At 52.9% G+C, this 20,784-nt stretch overlaps 1 protein-coding gene and 1 long non-coding RNA gene across 2 annotated transcripts in view; one reads left to right on the forward strand and one right to left on the reverse strand.

The window, feature by feature from the left end:
• Positions 1-20,784, reverse strand: part of CDH23 (cadherin related 23) — a 405,959-nt gene that overhangs the window by 164,294 nt on the left and 220,881 nt on the right. Inside the window, exons 10-11 of the mRNA XM_078077622.1 lie at positions 19,451-19,563; positions 17,408-17,596 (exon numbers count right to left, since the gene is read on the reverse strand). Of these exons, the coding sequence (XP_077933748.1) occupies positions 17,408-17,596; positions 19,451-19,563 (302 nt within the window). The remainder of the gene's footprint in view (positions 1-17,407; positions 17,597-19,450; positions 19,564-20,784) is intronic.
• LOC144382467 (uncharacterized) lies at positions 6,717-10,407 on the forward strand. The gene is made up of 3 exons (XR_013449450.1): positions 6,717-6,987; positions 8,209-8,360; positions 10,141-10,407. It is a non-coding gene; the product is annotated as an uncharacterized LOC144382467 (long non-coding RNA).

The raw sequence follows: 20,784 nt of genomic DNA on the forward strand, positions 1-20,784 counted from the left end.
CTCGGGCCCTGCCTGCTGCCCCATGGCAGCGTCCCATGCCCAGCACAGCAGGCTGCCCACCGTGAAGGCAGAGTCCAGAGGGCCGCCGGAAGGCGTCGTGCGGTGCCCACTGCCTCCATCCCCTAACTCTGCCTCGACCCCCAGGGCCCTTCCAAGTTCCAGAGTCCAGGAGAAATGCTGCTGCCACCTCCTTGCAAGTGAAACCTTCGGTCTCTGTCTCTTCACGTTCCCCGGACCGCACGCCCTGTTCCTGGACACACAGTCCCAACCCAGGGCCCCAGCAAAGGCCACAGCACACGCTTGGTAACTCAGCCTTGTCTTTCTCTCCTGCATTCCAGGCTTGTCTGGCCCAGAGCCTCAGTTTCTCTGTCCTGAGAGGGGGCTGCCTCTCAGGCCCACATCAGGTAAAGGACACTGCCCCGGTTTCAGGCTCTCAGCCCACCCACACCCCCCTCCCCAAGCTCCTTTGTGGTTTGGGCCCTTGAGCAGCGTGGGCAGGATGGGCCATTCGTCACTGTGTGGCTGCGGCAAGCCGTTCGTTCTCTCTGGGCCTCAGTTTCCAGATCTGCAAACTGAGGTGATTCTCTAAGGGCCCTTCATGCCTGCTGTGCTCCCCCGGGTTGCCTTCCACTCCTGCTACTGCTCCAGGCCTCTCTCCTCTTCCTCCTCAGCTGCTGCCTTCTCTGCCCCTCCCTTGTGTTCCTTCATCTTTTCCTCCTCTCCTCTCCTCTCGTCCCGCTCTCCCCTTCCCTTGCTCTTTCTCCCCCCATTCTCTTTTCCATCTCTCCTTTTCCCCCTCCTCTTCCATCACCCCTCCTGTTGCCCCCTCCCTCCTCCTCTTCCTCTTCTTCCTTCTCCTCTGCCCTCTCTCTGCCAGACTCCCCCTCCTCCTCTCCCCAGGTTATCTGCTGAATTCCACACACGCCTGCACAGACGGGATCAATCCAAGGCTGCCTTGCCTTCAGCTTATCTCTGCTCCAAATGATTGATTTTCCCTCTTTAAGAGTAATTTGCTGGTGAATTCCATGTATTGCAAAAACCCCTGTGAAATCTAATTCAATCCGATCGGCAGCTGGCACTTTGGGGAAAGAATACTAGAGAGCTGTCAATTTCATCACGCGGACGTGTGTATTATTTCGCTCACAGACGAGGGCACGAGGCAGGCAGGTGCTCCTCACCTGCACGTGCACACTTCCCCTCCCTCCATCAAGAGGGATCTTGTCGCTGGCCCCGCAGCCAGCCCCGGCTCTTCTGGGAAGTGAATTATAATGTGCACTGGGTACTTGCATTAAGGTAAATGAGGGACAGGTGCTTTCAAGTTGTTTTCCTGATTTGCAGCCCACTGCCCTCGTGCGCTATGGGACTCTCACACCTCCAGAGCCAAGCTACCCCTGACCACCTGCCTCTCTTCTGCATTCTGGGCTTGTCTGGCTCAGAGCCTCAGTTTCTCAACATGTATAAATGTGTGGGTGTGAGGAAAAACCAGGCCACGTCTCAGGCTTGCCCCTAGGACGTGGGACTTGAACGTGCTAAAACCCAGGCAGTCACAGGCAAACCAGGAGAGCTGGTGTCCAATACCACAAGGCATGTCTGAGAGCCCAGCAGGGCAAGTTGTCCCCATTGTGAAGGTGTGTTGGTCATGCACTCGGAATGAAAAACAAGGCCCTGAGCATCTGACACACCAGTCCCAGCGTCCGACAGGTGCTCCCCCAAGGCGGCACCACCTTGGAGGCTCAAGTCCTCACGCGGCTCATGCACAGGAGCTGGTCCTCTGCCAGTGAAGATGGTTGCACGGCTGGCCAAGGGCTCTTGCTCAGCCCTGGTGACCTTTGCTCTCTGAGGGTCCCGTCTTGGAGGGGTCCTGGGGACCACCTATGTCCACTGAATACAGCAGAGCTCCCAGAGTTGGAACCAGCCATGCTGGCCTCATTTCTATGCCCCAAGTAAATAGCCAGTTCTGGTGGGATCCAAATCTTTGGGCTGCCCCTGGACCTCTAGGCATCAGAGCAATCAGTCCAGGGGTTACTTAGAGAAATGAAGTGGCTTTAGGGGGATTGGCCAGGAGGCCGAGACTCACCTTAATAGTGCTTGTGGGCATGGTCAAAGGGCAAGCTTTATGTTGAAGGCCCAGGAGATTTTAGGGACCTTCTCAGGCCACATGGAAATTCATGTGCACATGACAGGGGGCTGCATAGGATTTATGAGGCTGGGGCTCTGAGCTCTTCATTCCAGGATGACATGTTTCATCCCCCACCCCCCAGATCTCAAGGATCCCCCCAGGCCATGCACCCCCTCCTCGTTCCTTCCCTCTCTCCTGCAAGGGACCCTGTTTGAAAGGCACATGCCCCAAGTGGAAAGCTCAACAATGCCTTCCTTGTGGTCCTGCCGGCAACCCGGGCTCGCCTCCCAGCACAGGTGGCCACATTCTTAACTTCAAGCTCTACTACTCTGATCAGAAGCTGCCAACTTGGGCCTCACGGCCATACCTGCCATCAACTCCTTCCTTCCCTCACTCCGCCAGCAAACCCTGCACTGGAGGTGTGGCTGGGGTTGGGCAAGAGGCCAACGTGGGGTGTCAGTATTCTTAGAGGTGCAGGAAGGAGAATCCAAAATGCAGGGAAAAAAAGGTTGTGCATCCCAGTCTGCCTCAAGCCCAAAATTGTCCCTCTCCTCCCTCTGGGGCCTCTGCTGGGAAGGATCGTGTAGCCTGAGGGGCAGGACCGCTGCAGGAGGAGGATGAGCCTGGCCGGCTGGGGGAGGGGGCATCCAGCCCTCAAGGGGCCTCAGGAGGAAGAGCAGGGAGGGGTTAGTGCGGAGCTGGGCTTTGCACTTTGCACTCAGCAGCTGCCTGGCTCTGTCTATTTACCATGCTAAGACTATTTCCCTGTTCCCACAGAGAGCGAAATGTGTGGCAAAGCAGAGACATCTAAATGCCTTATGGAAATCGGGAGGGCACACTGCCTGCCGCTAATCACACCACTTTGTATTCCTCTGCCTCTCCGACTGCCAGTCCACCTCCCCAGGCCTCCGGGGGGCAGGGAGGGGCTGAGGGGGTGGGGGGGGGATCCCGGAAGCCCGGGAACTGACATGCTCTGTGACCTCAGGCCAACTGCCCTCTCTGGGCTGCCTTTCAAACTGAGGGATCCCTTTGCCTCAGGTGGGAGGGCAGGGCTCACGGCCGTGTAGAGGCCAGGCACCTGGGCCTGGGGATCTGGGAGTGATTTCATCTTCTTCCTCATCCTAGCCCTCGGCCAGGGAGGTCTGCCCAGCTCTGCATCCCCTTCCCATGGACAAAAACATCACAAGTGCCCTAAGGGATGGGTGCTGGGCTGGGACAGGGTGCTGGGCTTCAGGCAGATGGGTGATCATGCCTGGGGACAGCCCTGCATGTCACTCAGCAGCCACTGCGGCATTCCAGAAGTCTAACCCGGGCACAGCTGCCCAGGCCTGCAAAGAGCCCCTCCTACTTGACGCATTCCACACCTTGCAAGGCACTCACATGGGGCACACAACAACTACGGATGAAGGGACAATGGAATACATGTACGAATGAATGGGCTACGCGTGTGTTTATCTGTGAATGTGTGGGTGTGAGGAAAAACCAGAAGACAGAGACAGAGGCAGGAGGAAGGCTGGGAAGGGGGGCAAGAGAGGATAATCAGACTCAAAGAAAAACAGAGACAGAAATGGAGAGAGTGGGCAAGAGTGGGTGGAGGGCATTCAGATGAGGAACTAAGCTGAGGTGAAGAGGACACCAGGAGGGCCTGGCCACTGCCTAGCAGGCAGGTGATGACAGCTCCCATCTTCTTTCCACCTCCTAGCCTGCCCTTCTGGGTTTCTGTCATTCCCGTCCCTGGGATTCCAAACCCTAGCTGCATTCCAACCCCACAGACCCCACATCCGGTCCCTGCCCTTCCTGCCATCTGGCATCACCCTCTGTCACTGTCCTTGTTCTCCTGGTGTCCAGATTAATCAACTTAAAGTATAGCTCTGAGGATACCACTCATGCTCAAGAATCATTGATGCTCCCACTTGCCTGCTGAATTAGGTTCAAACTCATCTTGGCATTCAAGGCCTTCCAGTCTACCTTTCTGGCTTTATAGGGGGTGCACATTACATACTTCCTGAATTAAATGACAGTGGAGAGAAGGATGGTGCTGAGTCCAAAAGCTCACCAGTGGTGATATTTATGCTGCCACCTTTCACTTCATCTTTTTCGGGGGTGTGTGTGTGGGGAGAGGTTGTCAATAACTTATAATTTTTATAATTAACCTGCACTGAAATTGACATTTTGGGGTATTCAGTTTTATGAATTTTAACACATGTATAAATTCGTGTTACCCCATCACAACCAGCACACAGAACGGTTCCACCATCCCCCAAACTCCCTTGTGCTTACCTTTATAGTCAACCCCTCTCCTACCCCTAACCCTTGGTAACCACTGATGGGTTCTCTGTCACTATAGTTTTGTCTTTTTGAGAATGTCAAAGAATCACACAGAATATAGACTGGCTGCTTTCACTTCCTGTAATGCCTTTGAGATCACCTGATTCTCACTTCCCCATAGCGGTCTGCTTATTTAAGCAGTCCTGTCCCTAGAGGACCGGTTAACATCTGCACCGATGCGCTGAGCTGGAGGGGCAGTCCTGCATCCCTCTAAGAGGCGAGCCTTTCAGTGTGCCGGGGAAGGGCTTTGAAGGCGGGGAGCAGAGAGTCAAGTGGATTAAAAAAGAAAAAAAAAAAACAACAGCCTGGTTGGCCTGCTCTGTAAACCTTAGCGGATTTGGATTTGGACATTCCCTAATGAGGGCAATTAAGAGTCATTATGCTGAAAACAGAAAAGTAAACACAGATCCACATGCTAATTGGCAAATATTGCTGCATGTTAGGGCTGGCTGCCTCCTCCCTCTCCTGAGCCCTGCCCCTCTTCCTGCACAGTGCCTGTCCCCCCAAACTCCCCATCACGCTCCAGTCCTGCCGTGCTCCCTCTAGGTCCTCCTCCTCCCTGGGGAGCCTCTCCTTCTCAGTCGCCTTTGCTGGCTCATCCCCATCTCCCTTAACGTGAACACTGGGGTGCCCCAGCCCCCCTCTCCCTACACCCACACCCTTGCCTCAGTGAGCCCAGCTGGACCTGTGACTCTAAATACAGTCCAGGTGCTGGTGACACTTACATTTCTATCTCCAGCCTGGGTCCACATGGTGGACTCTGGGGAGCCAAGTGCTAGGTTTCCAGGATCTAGGTGAGCCGGCCGCGGTCATGCTGGCGGCTTGAGGTCTGTGTGATAGGATTTACCCCAGACAGACCACCGACTGCTACAAATGAGGGGCCCCCAACCTAGAGCTGCTTGTTGGATATTTATCAGCATACCCCTCTGCCTTCTCGATGTTTCCATATAGATGACTAACAAGCATGTCAAATGTAACATGTTGAAAGCTAAACTACAGGTTCCACTTTCCCCTCGCTAAACATACTGCTTCACCATCTCAGGAAGGAAGGACTCCATGTTTCTATGTGCTCGGGTCAAGCACCTTGTGCAGTCATTGTAACACACACCCCTCAACACACACACACACACGCACACGCACACACCAGCAAATCCTTGACTCTCCCTTCAAAACAGGTCCAGGAGCTGACCCCTTCTCACTCCCCAAGAGCACCTCCAATTACTGTCCTTACTTCCCAGTGATGGCCCTGCCCTGGCTGGTCTATTTACCTACCAGCCAGAGTTTCCTTTAAAATAATTTTCTTTTGAGATAAAATTCACCATTTTAACATTTTAAAGTGTACAATTCAGTGGTTTTCAGGATATCCACAGTGTTGTGCAACTGCCACTTCTATACCGTTCTACAACATTTCCATCATTCTAAAAGCCAACGTTGTACCCGTGAGCAATCATGCCACATTCCCCTCCCTGCAGCCCCTGCAGCCACGAGTCTGCGTTCTGTGTCTACTACGGATTTGCCTGTTTCGGACATTTCATACAGATGGCATCTTACACTATGTGCCCTTTGTGTTTGGCTTCTTTACCTAGCATAAGGTTTTCTAGTTTCATCCACGTGGCAGCATGTGTCAGGGCCGCGTTACCATCATGGCCGAGTAATATTCCGTTGTGGAGCTACCACACTTTGTTTATGCACTCAGCAGTGGATGAACACTTGGGTCGCTTTCAAGGACTGTCCTTACGATACTTCAATCTGTAAGGCCCTCACTACCCTTAGGTGGCTTCCTGCCTCCCTCGGGCTTTGTGCAAGCCAAGCCCTAATGGTCCAGCTGCCTATCTGACCTCCTCCTCTAGTCTCCGGCCTCCCCGCTCCTCCCCGCTCCTCCCCGCTCCTCCCCACTCCTCCTCACGCTTCCTGCACCATGCGCAGGTGCACTCCTGCCTATGGCCATGTGCCTGCCATGCCCACTGCCTGAAATGCTCTTCCTCCAAGTGTCCATGTGGCCTGCTCCTCTTCACTGAGGTCTCTCCTAAATGTCACCTCATCAGAGAGGCCTCCTCCGACCCCTCTGCCTCCCCGGGACTGCCTTGAACCCCTTACCCTGCTTTATTTTCCTCCATGGCTCTGGTTGCAGTCTGCCATAGATGTACTGGTTTCTTCCCCCTCCCCGCACGGCCGCTGCCCGGGGGCGGGACTTCGGCTGCTGTGTTCACTCGTGAGCATCCAGCATGCAGCAGGCGCTCAACAAGTATTTGTCAACTACGTACACTAATGAATTGGCTCCTACCCTCGCGCGATGCAAGAGTCCCTCTAGGACATCTCTGACGCTCGCCTGCCCCAGGCCCGCGGGTGCCCCCTACCCTGCACTTCACCGCCTGGCGTAGCTTTCGCACTGCTCTGACCCTAGTGCAAGATTTCATCGGAGGCTAGTTTTGCCCCTGTGAGAGAAGCAGAGAGATCACCTGCCCGTCGACACTGGACTCAGGGCACGTGCCAAGGACCAAGAAGAGGAAAACCTGCACCTTTTAACCGGGGATATAAATGTATGACAACCTTGATTTTCAGAATTTATTCTCACTCTCAATTCCTTTTCAAATCAGATGGGTAACAGATGGAGAAACGAAGATTTGGAGAGGGAGGAGGGAGCGAGTGTCTGCCCTGTGCCTTCCTGGGTAGAGTGACAACATAGTCATGAAACGCTGCCTTGCCTTGAAATGCCTCTTGCCCCCACCGCACCCACCCCTGCACCATTCCCCCCTTTCAGGGGACAAAGTCTGCAGAAGCTCAGGCAAGCAGCGCTGGGCGCTGGCTCTGGGGAGGAGGCTCCATGCCCACCCTCACCACGCTGCCCAGTGGGGCTCTGCCATCCCTGATACTTGTTAATTATGATGTTTCATTGCCCATGGGCACAGTGATGGGGTGAGACACGCAGGGACCACTCCCAGCTGGGCTGTGCTTACCTTTACTCTTCGAGACAGGGGGATAAACAAGACACACCATCTATGGCTGTCAGGGGTGTGATGGGGGTGGTAAATGGGGCAGGTGGGGGAGTGTGGGAGTACGAGAGCACGTTCTAGGATGAGACTGGGCTCACCGGTGCCCATGGTAAAAGGGGCACCATAGTGGGCATGAAGCGGCCAGGAGGTCACGGAGAGGAAGAGGATGGAGGATGAAGTGCATTAGTTCTGCTTCTGATCCCCGTGGGGGTATTCAGCAAGACCAGGCTCTGTATTTAGGAAGTGTGACTCCTAAGGACAAAATGACTCCCACCACTTCCCATCCTAAGCGGGGGTGGGGTGGGGAAAGTGTCAGCTGCCAGGGAGGTGGGTGAAAGGGGTACAATCCCCCACATCCAAGATGAAAGACCACCTCTAGCTGCGGGAGGAGACTTGGCCCAGCTAGGGAGCAGGCACTGGGGAGGGGAGAGGGTGAGGAATGGGGCTGCCTGCTTCACACCCCCACCAGGCCTACTGGGCCTGGTGTAAATAGCACGCTAATTAGATATACGGATGAGACTAAATTAGGAGGTGTCAGAATCACACCGAGGACACCCTCTAGTCTTCAGGGAGGCTGGAGCTTAGCATGCTGGGAGGAATCACACCATGGGATGCAGCCACGCACAGAAAAATCCTAATAATCACCACCATCATAATAAGAGCCTCAGTGAAGGCAACTGGGGAGAAATTAATAGGAAAAAGAGCAGATGGGGCTGTCCTTCTCCCCCTGGCTTCCCTTCCAGAATGGCTTTGCTTTGAAATCAACAGATATTTTCCTGGAGAACCTAAACCTTGGCGGAAGAACCCCGGAAATGTGAGCTGAAGCTGAGACACAACAGAGGTCTTACAAACAGACCCCTGCCCGCTGCCCAGCAAACAAAGTTGTAGAGCGATGCTCACCGAGGCCACATGGATTCCAGGTACCAGCTGTGCAGACATGGCTCTGGGCAGACTCTTACCCGGCTAGGCAGTCAGATCATCAGAGAACCTTTTAGAAACAGGAGCAGCCAGGATGGGCACCTTGGCCTGGGGCATGGGGACTGGGGAAAGGGCAGTGCTGACCTCCATTTCTGGATGTGCCTCATCTTGGTTGCTCCCTGGACCAAAGCCCTCACTCCTTACTTTCTCTCAGCTTTGCGTCACTGATGAACTCCCAAGCTGGGTGAGAGGTACAGAACGTTGGAAGCACTCTATCTACTTCCCTTATACTGCTCAGGGGATTCAGTGGGAGCTGGGTGATTTCCAGCCAGATCCCACTTATCTCCCTAATAGAGGGAAACAAGAGTCTGGATAACTGGATAATCATACATCCACAGAAAGTGTAAAAACTCACATCTGCTTCCGTGGATGCTGGCAGCCTGCCCCTCGCTCTCTTTCTCATCTCTTCACTGCTTCTAGAGTTTGGTTTCTACTTCAAATTGCTTTGGAAAATATGAAAATGGAGATCCATGCTCTGGGTCCCATCAGTAGGCAGGGAGAGTTTAGGGCAACTGGGAACACTCCCTGGGGTGGCAGGGACGTATATTCCCTGTGTCTCTACTGCAAAGTAGATGCTGGCGGATGGATATAGGGGGCCCAGTTGAACAGTGGCCTGGAGCATCCAGAGCTGGAAAATGGACCCTCTGCTGAATGTGTGACACGGAGCCTTCCTGCTCCCACCCCTCTCCAAATGGATGTGTGGCTCAGGATGCCAACTCTGCCAACCAGCAGAATGTCAGCCTCACAGCAAAAGCCCAAGGAGGGAGCTGGGCTAAAGGGTGGTAGTTCATGAGCATAGGGATTAAGGAGGGTTTGTTCATCTTTTTTTTGTGCCAAGGACCCCTCTGATGGTCTGGTGAAGCCCACGGACCCCCTTTCTAGAACAACATTTTTAATTGCAAAAAAATAAGATACATGGGACCACAAAGTCAACTCATCATGTTGAAATACAGTTACCATGTATTCTAAAAGGGTGTTAAAGAAGAATTAGGTGCTTCTTAATGCATTAAACAATAAGATTCAGCGGGGGCGTTAACATATGTTGTAATTTCAAAGTAGTGATAACTGTAAATGGCACGTTGAGATCCCAGGACACCTGAAATGTGATAGGAAAATGTCTGAGGTTTCTCTTGCGGTCAAAGCCCTGGGTACTACTAATACCACTGTTTGTTTCTATTTTCATAATTAAAGGGAATGCTAATGGTTACAGGTGAGTGAAAATAAAGATGCAGATTTTTATTCCATCCAGAGTCATGGATGCCTTGGGGAGGCAGTGGGCCCCCACTTTTGGGACTGAAAGGAAACCTGGCCAAGGCCCCTGGGGCCCACAACCACAACCATGATGCAGGGGCTAGAGAAACCACACGCTGGGCAGACTGAAGAATAACAACAAACGGGAAAATAAATTTAAATAAAGACAAGGTTGCGGGCTGGGCTCCCTGACAGGCCTGGAACACATGTGGAATGGAGAATGAGGGTGATGGATAAAAACAAGGCCCAGATTAGCAGGAGAACGAGAACATTTCCCCTTCTCACTGCCCCTCCCCCCAATCCCTATAAGTAAACCCAGTATTCTGGAATATGGCTTTTTCTCCCTGTCATTTGCTTTCTTTTATTTATTTATTTGGTGATGTTTTCTCCTTGGGGAGGTGGGTAATTCTGTTTTCTTTTTTTCCTATGCCCCTCAAACAAATGAATCGTGTCATCTCCTGCCTGAAATAGGAATTAGCTCCTGCCAGATGTGTCCCCGTTCACCTTGCCTTACCTCCCTCCTCACCCTGCCCGCAGCCATGCTGGAGGTGGGAGACCCACCTGCTTGGTGGGACCAAACCTTTGAGAATGGGGGAGCTGTGGCTGCGAATGCGGAGCTCCCCAGAGCAAGCAAGAAGCACAGGATTGAGAGTTCAAGGCCAAGCTCTGTGACCCACTGGCTGTGTGACCTTGGGGAAGCCCCTTAACCTCTCTGAGCCTTGACTGCCTCCTCTCTGAAGAAACACAATAATATACGTCTCTCTCAGGGTTGGGATAATAAAAACAATTAAAATTTAAAGAGTGCTTTTTATGGGCCAGGCACGGTTTCAAATACACATATTAACTCACTGAATCCTCCTAACAGCTTTGTGAGGTAGGTCCTATTGTTGCGTTCATTTTGCACATAGGAAAACTGAACCAGAAAGGATAAATTAAGTCTCCTAAGGTTACACAGATCAAAAGTAGCACAGCAGGATTCGAACCCTGGCAGTCTGGCTTCAAAGTGCTCATTTTTTCACCGTTCTGGCTGCTTCTCTCTTCCTAAATGGATGCTCCAGGTAGCACCAAATAAACAAGCACATGGGCAGGCTGGGAGAGGGCGGTGGGGGGATGAGGCCTACACTGGGGCCAGATCCCTCTGCCCAAAGTGGAGAGCAAAGGTGCCGGAACAAGTTTGGGGAAGGGAAGGTGGGGGAGGAGGCCCACAGAGGGGCCAGATCCCTCTGCCCAAAGTAGGGAGCAGAGATGCAAGAGCAAGTTCGGGGAAGGGAGGAGGGGCCCACGTGGGGGGCAGGAGAGAAGTAGGAAGCTCAGGTGGCACCCTCCCCTTCCCACCCAGGTCCTCTTGGACCAAAAGGTTTGTAGAATCTTCACTGAGACCGACTGGCCCAACCCATGGTTTTCCCGAGGTGGACACTGAGGCAAAGGGTGGGGATGTGGCTTGCTTGGAATTGCTCTGTGGGTCAGAAGCAGAATGGGGGTGGAACATGGCTTTGGGGTTTTCTCTACCACTTCCCCTGGGCAGTTGGGGTAGGTCTGGTAGCAGAAGGCTAGGGCCAGGGTTCAGAGTCCTGGGCCGATTCTGACTTGGGAGAGCCTCTGTCACAAAGACCAAAGGTGGCCACTCCCTGTCCTCCTGGGCAGAGTTCTGAAGGCGGTCTCCATTGGAATTTTCGGGTTTCATAATAAGGGGACTCGGGTTCTCTGGCTTCTTGCCACCCTGAGAGGAAAATGGTGAAACTGTAAGAGAGCCTCCAGCCAGATGCTGGAAAATACCTGCTGGCTGGAACCGGTGGCTGAGGGGAAGGGGGCTCCCGTGCAGCTTTGCTACGTTTCCCTGCTTCCAGCCTTGGCTCCCGACAGCCCATTTTCAACACAGCAATCAGAGGGCTCCTTAAGAAAGGTGACTCAGAGCATGTCACCCCCCTGGCTCCCCACTGGGCTTGCGGTAACAGAAAAAATGCCTTCCCGGGGCTGCAGGGCCTGGCCTGGCTCCCACTGACGTGCTAACTAACTAACTAACTCCCACTAACTCACCTCCTCTCTCACTCCATCTCACCCCCCCCACCCCGACCCATCTCTTTTCTGTTCCTTGAAAATACTCAGCCAGTTCCCTTTCAGGGGACCTATGCCCTTGGGGGGGAGCACCTGCTGCCAGAATGTTCTCCCTCTGCAGCTCCGTGTGGCTGCTTCCTCGACACCTCTTAACCTCAGCACTAAGGGCACCTGTTTTGGAAGGCCATCTGGAACTGCTGAGTCAAAAATCACCCCCCCCCAATGGCCTCCCATCACTCACCCTGTTGGTTGACTTGTTGACACTCATTTCCACCTGTAGTGCAGTTGGTACCTATTCCTCCAGCTTCCCCGGTGGGATGAAACAGAAGCTCTTGGAGCCCAGGGACCACATCTTCAGCACTAATTCCTCAGTGGTGGGCGCATAGTAGGTGCGCAAGAATGTTCGTTGAGTGAATGCATACGTCATCCCCCAGCTATGTGAATTTCCACAGAGGCCTTCAGAAAGGCCTGGGGGCGGGTGCGCCAGCAAATTAATGAAGTCTGAAGGCCATTCTCAAATGATCCCAATCCCCAGAAATAGCCAGAACCAGGCAGTGGAGGCCTCTCCGGGGGGTACTGGTGCCCCACTCCACGCTCCCCTGCAAAACTATTCTCAAGGACAGCAGGAAATAGGTTCTGGGAAGCTGTGGGTCAGAAATGACACTGAAATGGAGTGGATCAAAGGCTCCCAGCTCCTGAGAAGAAAGGTACAGGGCGGGTGAGGGGTACTGCCAACGTTCAGCTCTCGGAGTCCGCTGGGAGGGGTCGCGCACAATGCCAAACAGTATTTAAAAACAAGGCCCTTTGCTGGCATTTGTAAAGCAGCCAGAGCGTGGATGATCTACACTTGCTGCAGCAGCAGAGGCAGGATGCAGAGCACAGAGAATCTACTCGAAGGAGGAGAGTGGCTTTTAGGACAACTGAACAGAAACTTCCAACCATCCTAATAATGCCCATGCAGATGGGAAAACATGACAGGCTAGTTCAGCTGTGGGCAGGACTGGGTGGGGAGGGCTGCAGGCTTGATCAGGAGAGGAAAAGCTGACCGAACTGGAGAAAACACACAAAGAACATGCTGCGGCCAAGGGCGTGGGTAAGGAATCTAAGTGGGCGAGTGTGCTGCTTATTTCTTGTGGCTTTCCAAAACACCGAGGAAGAGACAAGAGAACGCCCAGCAGCCAGGAGCAGGGGAATGAGGCTGCCACAGCCTTTAATTTGAAACTCGGAATTGAGCTCCACACCAAGGCTGACTCCTGGGGCCTTTGCCTTGAGATTTTTTTTGTGATTTGCATTACAACCATCTATTTGCATCTCAACTGTCATGCAGTACAAATGGGCTCTTGGTTTCAGCCCATCCTATCCTATCCTATTCAACCCTTCCTTCTCCGGCTTCTGTGAGTTTTCTGTAGCTGGGCAAAGGAGAAGAAATTACTCAGCAGGACTTGACAATGAGGATGGAGTCCTCGGGAGATAGAAAAGGCTTCTTTCAAGTACCATTGTTGTCTTGAATTTTCCTGCAGAGGCTGAGATTCAGCAAGAAACTGGGCAGAATCTTCCATCTGGAGGGGATGCCAGCATTGTCTAGTCTTTGTGAATTAGATTAGCATCCTTCTTGGGAATGACTGCCACAAAGTGCTAACTGAAAGGTTAAACTGCTTCCTCCTTCCCTTTCTGTTTGCCATCAGCACCCTCTGCTGCCCCACTGTGGACTTTTGAGGTCACCTTCTTACACAAACTCAGGGGGAACTGAGCTTTAGCCCAGGGGTACTGACTGAGGATTGAGTTTGGACAAAGCTCTGAGCCACCTCATGGCTACTTTTATCATTAAATCGTGCTTTAATTCAACCAGCACACATTTCTGCAGTGCCTCCCAAATGCCAGGCAGAGTGTGAGGCTCTGGGTTACACTGGCGAGCAAAAGCAGGCCTGCCCCTGCCTGTGAATTCTTCATTTTAATCGGTGAGACAGGTATGATTGAGATCATCACACTAACATCTGCAAAACCACAATAATGGTGAGTGCAAGGGAGAATCACATGTTCTCTAGACTCTATGACAAAAAGATTTCACCTCTCCTCATGCTCCTTTCCCTCCTCCTAGTTTGCTCGATGAACACATTTTTCCACCACGCCTAGCAAATCCAGCCACCTTCACCCCAGACACGAATCCCAACACCTAGCCTCCCCTCAGAAAGAGAACTGGAAGAAACAACTAATTTTTAAAATCTCCTTTTACAAAAGATGCCTGATTTCTCTTTGAGGTTCCCTGATTTTTCAGAGTCTGGACGTTGGCAACGTGGCTGAACTACTCCACTCTGGGAACCTGGGGCCTGACCCTTAGCACCCAAGACTGGGCCTTGGGATCATTTACCTCATCCAGATCTGGATCCCTCCAAAATTCTGGAGAGAAGAGATGGGAGACATTAAAAAAAAACCAACAACAACAAAAAAACACCAGGGCAATTTAAAAAGCAATTTATTCCTCCGTCTTATTTAGGAATTGGCCCAGGACCACGTCTGGGATGGTTTGGGTGCAGCTCTGCGGGGAGGCTGCACTGTGACCCAGAGGGCCTCAGGGTGGGGAGTCTGGGCTTCTGGGCTGCCTTTTTTCATCAGTAGTTCTCTTTGTACCCCACTGAGCCCTGGAGAAGCAGGGCCCTCTAGGGAGGAGCCAGCCCTTTACTGTCAGACCGGCCAACTCCCTGGGGCAAGCAGTGCAATGGTCCCCGGTAGCACCGGGCACCCGGTCCTCCACAGGCACGCTGACACCTTTCCCTGGGTGGGGAGCCACCACCAGAGGTAGGCTGGACCCAGACACCCCTCAGCCTCCCTGCAGACGCTGCGGACAGGCCTTCCAGCAAAGCAGGACTGAGCTAAACCCCAAGGGGTCAGGGTGGCCCTGAAATCCCCCAACCAGTGGTGGTGAGAAGGCCCTGGGGTTCTGGCCCTGCTGGTGGGGATGCTCCCTGGACCATCTGGTTAACGTCTGGGTGTGTGGCAGGTACTGTGCTAAGTCCTACAGACTAAAGGCCTGATCTCCTTCTCTATCCCTTGTTGGCAAGCCCAATATGTAGCTCTTCCTCATATTCCCCAGCCTTCTGGCAGTGAGGTGGGGCCATGTCCCTAGTTCTGGGCAGTTCCGGGCAGCTCAGGATGAAGCACAGAAGAGCTGGTGCCTGCCCGCCTAGCTGCCCCCTCCCTCCTGCAGGGACCAATGTGACTCCGGAGCCTGTACCTGAGTGACTACAGAGTGGGGTCTCCCTGCCCACCTGCGCTGGATGAGTAGTAATAAATCTCTGAGCGACAGGTCATGATCCCTGGGTCCTGGGATCGAGCCCCATGTCTGGCTCCCTGCTCAGTGGAGAGCCTGCTTCTCCCTCTCTCTCTGCCTGCCTCTCTGCCTACTTGTGCTTTCTCTCTCTGTGTCAAAATAAATAAATAAAATCTTTAAAAAATAAAAAAATAAAAAAAATCTCTGAGCGAGAAATAAACCTCTGTTTCAGGGTTAATTTGTGACTGCAATAGAAATGGATACATTTTCACACAGATGAGCAAAGTGACGCTTAGAAAGGGTCCACGGCTCATCGAAGGTCGCAGAGATAGCAAGAATTGCAAGGCTGGATTGAACACAGGGCCCGGCTGATTCCAGAGCTTGGGCTACAAGCTGCCTCCCCTCTAGGTTGCCTCCAAAATCGAGCCCCAATTCCTCGGTTTGGCATTCAAGGCTCAAGGCCTGTGTCCCAGCTCAGCCTCGCACCAGCCCGCTATGCAAACCTTGCATCCGTCACACAGTACGGCCTGCTCCCTCCTCCTACTCGCAGCTTCCTCTCTCTGGGCCTCTCTGTGGGCCACTGCCCAACCCGCCAGCCCTCCTGGTTGCTTTTCACCATCTGATTTGTGTCCCAAGACTCAGCCCTGGTCCCCCTTTCACCGTAGAGCTTTGGCTGGTCCTCTGGCCCCTTCTTCCCCCAACCTCGGCCGAGCTCTGGAGCCCTCTCTGCCCGTTGTCACTGGCCCGCACGCGGGGACCAGCGTCTCTGTTCTCTTGGACATTCGTCATAGCCTGAATCCAGACAGGGTACTTTCTCCCGAGGCTCTCACTCCCACAGCAGTGTCTAAAGGGGGTGCTGTGCTCCAGGGGGATAAAAGATGACGCACTGGGGCATGAGAAAATGTTGGAGCTTGTTTTGATACCTGTTTATCTCCACCTTTTAAACCTTCTACATTTTTGCATATGTTTTAAAAAGTACCTACTACCCTTGTGTGAACACACTTGGTCCCATGGGCTACACCCCCCAAGGGACCCAATATAGCTCCTTGTAAACAGTAGGTGCTCAGTACATACTTTAGTTATCTCAGATAGGGATGGGATGACTTAGCAGGAGGTGGGGGCACGTGGCTGACGCATGGGCGCATGCGCACACACACACAGTGGGACCGACCTGCCCTTGCAGACCTGCGTCCTTGGTCGGGGCAAGGGTTGGCTGGGGTGGACGTGGACGGTGTGCAGCTAAGAAAAGCTGACAGGAGACGGTTGAATCATGGGAGGAGGGGCTCCTGGGCAGGTGTGTTGGTGGTTTGTTGAGCAACCAGAGTAGAGAGGGGCAGGAGGTAGCGGGAAGCCAGGCCTGGAGCAAGGCCAGTGTGGGAGTCCCGCATTGCGAGGCGTAATTGCAGAGAAGCCCCACAGGCTGGAAAACCTAATGGAATTCCTGAGCAGAGTGGGCCAGGAGCAGCGGTAATAAATAGAAGTGCTATTAAGGATTGTGGCTGCTGACAGGCAGGGGAGAGACGGGACACGGGAGGGGCGGGGAGGAGGAAGGCTGAGAGGGTCTCCCCATCAGCATGGAAGCCTGTCCCATCCAGGCCTGGTGGGGCAAGGGCCCCATCCCAGAGCCTCCTCCCTCCTGTCCTTCTGGAGCTCTCCCTCACTCACGGCACATGTCCCTTCCTCTTAAGACTGGCCTCAGCCAGGCAGGCCCTGCAGGGGGCTGCAGGCTTCCCAGACCCCCGGAGTCTCCTTGTGGCCTGGGATCCCCTTGAAAGCACTTATGCTGCTCACATGGAAAAGGAGGAGTCATTACTACACCAAAAGCAGAAATAAGACTTTTTTTTCCAAGGTCGTATTTATACAACAGCCCCCAACTTTTAAAATATCTATTTTTTGGGGGCACCTGGGTGGCTCAGTCATTAAGCGTCTGCCTTCAGCTTGGGTCATGATCCCAGGGTCCTGGGGTCGAGCCCCGCATCAGGCTCCCTGCTCAGCGGGAAGCCTGCTTCTCCCTCTCCCACTCCCACTCCCCTTGCTTGTGTTCCCTCTCTCGCTGTGTCTCTCTCTATATCAAAAAATAAATAAAATCTTTAAAAAAAATAAATAAAATATCTATTTTTTGGTATATGTTTTATAATGTACATACTAGATCAACAGGATGAGCATATCTTCCTAAATAAATCACTAAATGAAGAACTACACACCAGAAGTGTGTGCTCCAAGAGTTTTTGCGGGGGTGGGGGGTAGGCTGAGGATTAGAGACTGCTGATTTTTGCAGGGGAGGAAGGGCAGGAATGTTTGTTTCTATTTTATAGATGGGGACTTGGAAGCCCAGAGATACCTCGCATCTTTCCCAGGGTTGGACGGCTCAGGAAGGGCGGGGGTCTGGACAGGCCATGCGTCCCCGGAACTCACCTCGTCCTTGTCCACCACCTGGATGAAGAGGGGTAGGGCGAAGCCCACCTGTGCGAGCTCGGTGATGGCCACACTGTATTCAGAGCTGTTGAACTCTGGGGCATTGTCGTTGATGTCAATAACCAGGATGTTGAAGGTCGTGGTGACTGTGGCATCGGATGGAGTGCGGTCATCATTCAGTTCTGTGCCCTGCAGGGAGAGGACAAACACCCCAGAGATGAAGGCAGCCATAATCACAATATGATCATTTACCAAGGCTTTCTCAATGGTAGGTCCTGTGCTTTATGTGAATGATCCCATCCCCTCACCACCATCCCGGGAAGAAGATTCTATCATTAGCATCCCCATTTTACTTCTGAGGAAACTGAGGCTCAGAGAGGTTAAGTAACTTGCATAAGGACACACAGTCAGAGTAGGTGTCAAACTTAGACAGTAGGATTCCAGAACCAAGGGGACGAGGTGGCATGGTGATGATAAGACAGATCTGGGGGCTCATCAAGGGGCAAAGGGAGATTATTCAATTTGGCAGATAATAAAACTGAGGTCAAGAATTTTTATGCTAGCAGGTAATCAAGACTGAATTTGGCATCTGCTATGGCCCAAACACTGTGCTAGGTACCATGAGGGTCTGTGTCAGACTCAGGGAAAAATCCTGAGTGCCAAATCCTTGGGTGCCCTGTCTCTGCACCAGAGCCCGCTGGCCCCCAAATACCCATTCCCAGGTCTCTTTCTGAACCCAAATCTCTGGGCAGGAGGCCCAGGACTAGCTATCTTTTACCAGTTCCCCAGGAGATTTGGATTCACAGCCAAGTTTGGGAACTCACCCTCACATTTTATATAAAGGTGGAAGAACTGAGCTCGGGGTCCCGCAGATCTGTCTTATCATCTTATCTGTCTTATCAACACCACGCCACCTCGTCCCCTTGGTTCTGGAATCCTACTGCCTAAGTTTGACACCTACTCTGACTGTGTGTCCTTATGCAAGTTACTTAACCTCTCTGAGCCTCAGTTTCCTCAAAGGTAAAATGGGGATGCTAACGATAGAATCTTCTTCCCAGGATGGTGGGGGTGGCGCTGGGGCCAGGCCACAGTTCTCTCCAACTGGAACTACATGCCTCCATAAGAAGCAAACAGAGGAGGGGAGGCAGAGAGGGGCTCCTGGCTTGGTGGCTTGATGCAGGGTAGGGAAGAGGCAGTGTGTTAGCCCCTCTCCCCTTGCCCCTACCTGGCCCAAGTGAGCACACTGGGTGGTGACGGAGGAGCCAGATGACCAGGGAGGGCTAATCAACCTGTTGTTGTTGCAGCCTTCCCAAGGTCAAGGAGACCAATCAAGGGCCAGGATGGGCTGCTCCATTCTCCTCAGGATGCAAGGACCTCCCTCCCCAAGCCTTTCTCCTCAGGCCTTGTGCCCTCCCCCGCCTCAGTCGATGGGACAGGCTGAGAAGGACCCCTGTGGCCCAGGCAGAGTCCATACCCTAAATGGGTTTCGCAGGGAATGATGGCTCTGCAAATCAGAGATTTTAACTGAAGCCGGCCATCAGCGGCAGGGGATAGAGGGCCAGAGGGTTGTGGCTCCGCACACCTCCAAGGTAAGGACCCCAGGGTTTCCCCTCTCCCCACTGGGCTACTGCTTCCTAACCAGGGACGAGCCCCAGGGGAGCTGTCAGAATTAGAAACGGGACAAACCCCAGGAACGGGGTCAGTATAAGAACTGAGCTGGCTGCAACAGAGAACTTGGAATCATAGGTAGCATTAAGGACCTCGGATGAGCACCTCCTATGTGCCCCCTCATTCCTCAGATGGGGATAAAAGTCCTAACCCTATGTATTGTTGATAATGTCTGTGAGGTACCCAGCACCGGGCCCTGACTCGGCCTACGCCCTGGTAAGTGTGGTCCCTTCCTCACGGGGTCCCGCGCACGAGCCCCGGAACCATGCAGGGCAAGAGGCCGGGGGCTTCCACAGGGGGGCACTGCTGGAGGCTGGTACCACAGTGTGGGCAGCCCTCCCCACGGGACGCAGCTGCCCACCACCTGGCTCTCACCTTCACGGTCAGGATGAAGCCGTGGCTGTACAGCGGGTTCTCCCGATCCAGTAGGCCGTTCAAGGTCAGCGCTCCGCTGATATAGTCCAGGGCGAAGATGCTGTTGGTATTCCCTGCAAGAGAGTACCATTCCAGGTATGCCTGCGGCCCAGGCCAGGTGGGCACGGGCTGCGGTCAGGGCTCCTCTCTGTGTGTTAAGGACGAATCAGTAATTTAATATGGATGCTGGCCCAAGGAGTAATGGGAAATGTTCTGGAAGACGCAGCCCATGCAGCAGACAGCACTGATTCACAGAGCAGAGGATGTTCTGCTCCTCCTTTGCTCCGTCTCTTGGAATGAGTCAAGGAGAAAGTCTTGGTTTGGCGCTAGTATGCCTACAGCACCCCTCCAACACGTGCTTGTTTTCCTTTGTAACAGAGAGAGAGCAGGCTTCAGGCTCGGAGGCTTCCAGAGGGAGTGGTACTCAGCTAGGACTCAATAACTGCTATGGTCTGAATGCTTGCTTCTCCCCAGAATTCATATGGTGACATCCAAAGCCACACAATGGTATTAGTAAGTGGGACCTTCAGGAGGTGCCTCGGTCACGAAGGTGGAGCCTTCACGGATGGAATTAGTCTCTTATAAAAGAGGCCCCAAGGGATCCCATGCCCCTTTGACCATGTGAAGACACAGTGAGGGATCACTGTCTATGAACCAGGAAGACGGCCCTTACCTGACCATGCTGACACTCTTGATATTGAATTTCCCAGCCTCCAGAATTTTAAGAAATAAATTTCTGTTGTTTATAAGCCACACAGTCCCTGGTGTTCTGTTATAGCAACCCGAATGGACTAAAGCAGAAACCTAGTTTGGTTTCCTTCGTGCTTATTTTTATGGTCATTTTCTATTCTATTCCATTCTATCCTATTCTAATTTTCTATTTAGTATAAAAGTTCCTTTTAAGTTAAAGACCTAATTCGATCTTAAGAATGAGCATTTATTTTAAGTACCTATTAGAACTTGAAGTACATATTTAAAGTACTGGCAAAAATCATACACAAGCGACACCAGCTCAGATGGAAGCTTCTGTGCCCACCCCTGTCTCCCCTACCAACTTCACTTTATGCTTCCCCCTACAGGCATCCCATGTCCCCATAGCAGCTTCCCCAGCTTCCCCAAATCACCACGTCCATTCCTGCCTCCTCTTCTGGCTGTGTACACCTTCCTCTCTGGTCCTCCCCTCCCATCTCCCACCGAGTGCCAGTCTTCCTCTTGCTCCTCCACCTCCTCCAGGAAGGCGGCCCGACTTCTCGGGCTGACCCTCCATGCTCACAGGCAGTAGCCACTGTACTGTT

The sequence above is a fragment of the Halichoerus grypus genome, chromosome 7 (assembly GCF_964656455.1).
Source record: "Halichoerus grypus chromosome 7, mHalGry1.hap1.1, whole genome shotgun sequence".
In the NCBI taxonomy this organism is placed as follows: Eukaryota; Metazoa; Chordata; class Mammalia; order Carnivora; family Phocidae; genus Halichoerus; species Halichoerus grypus.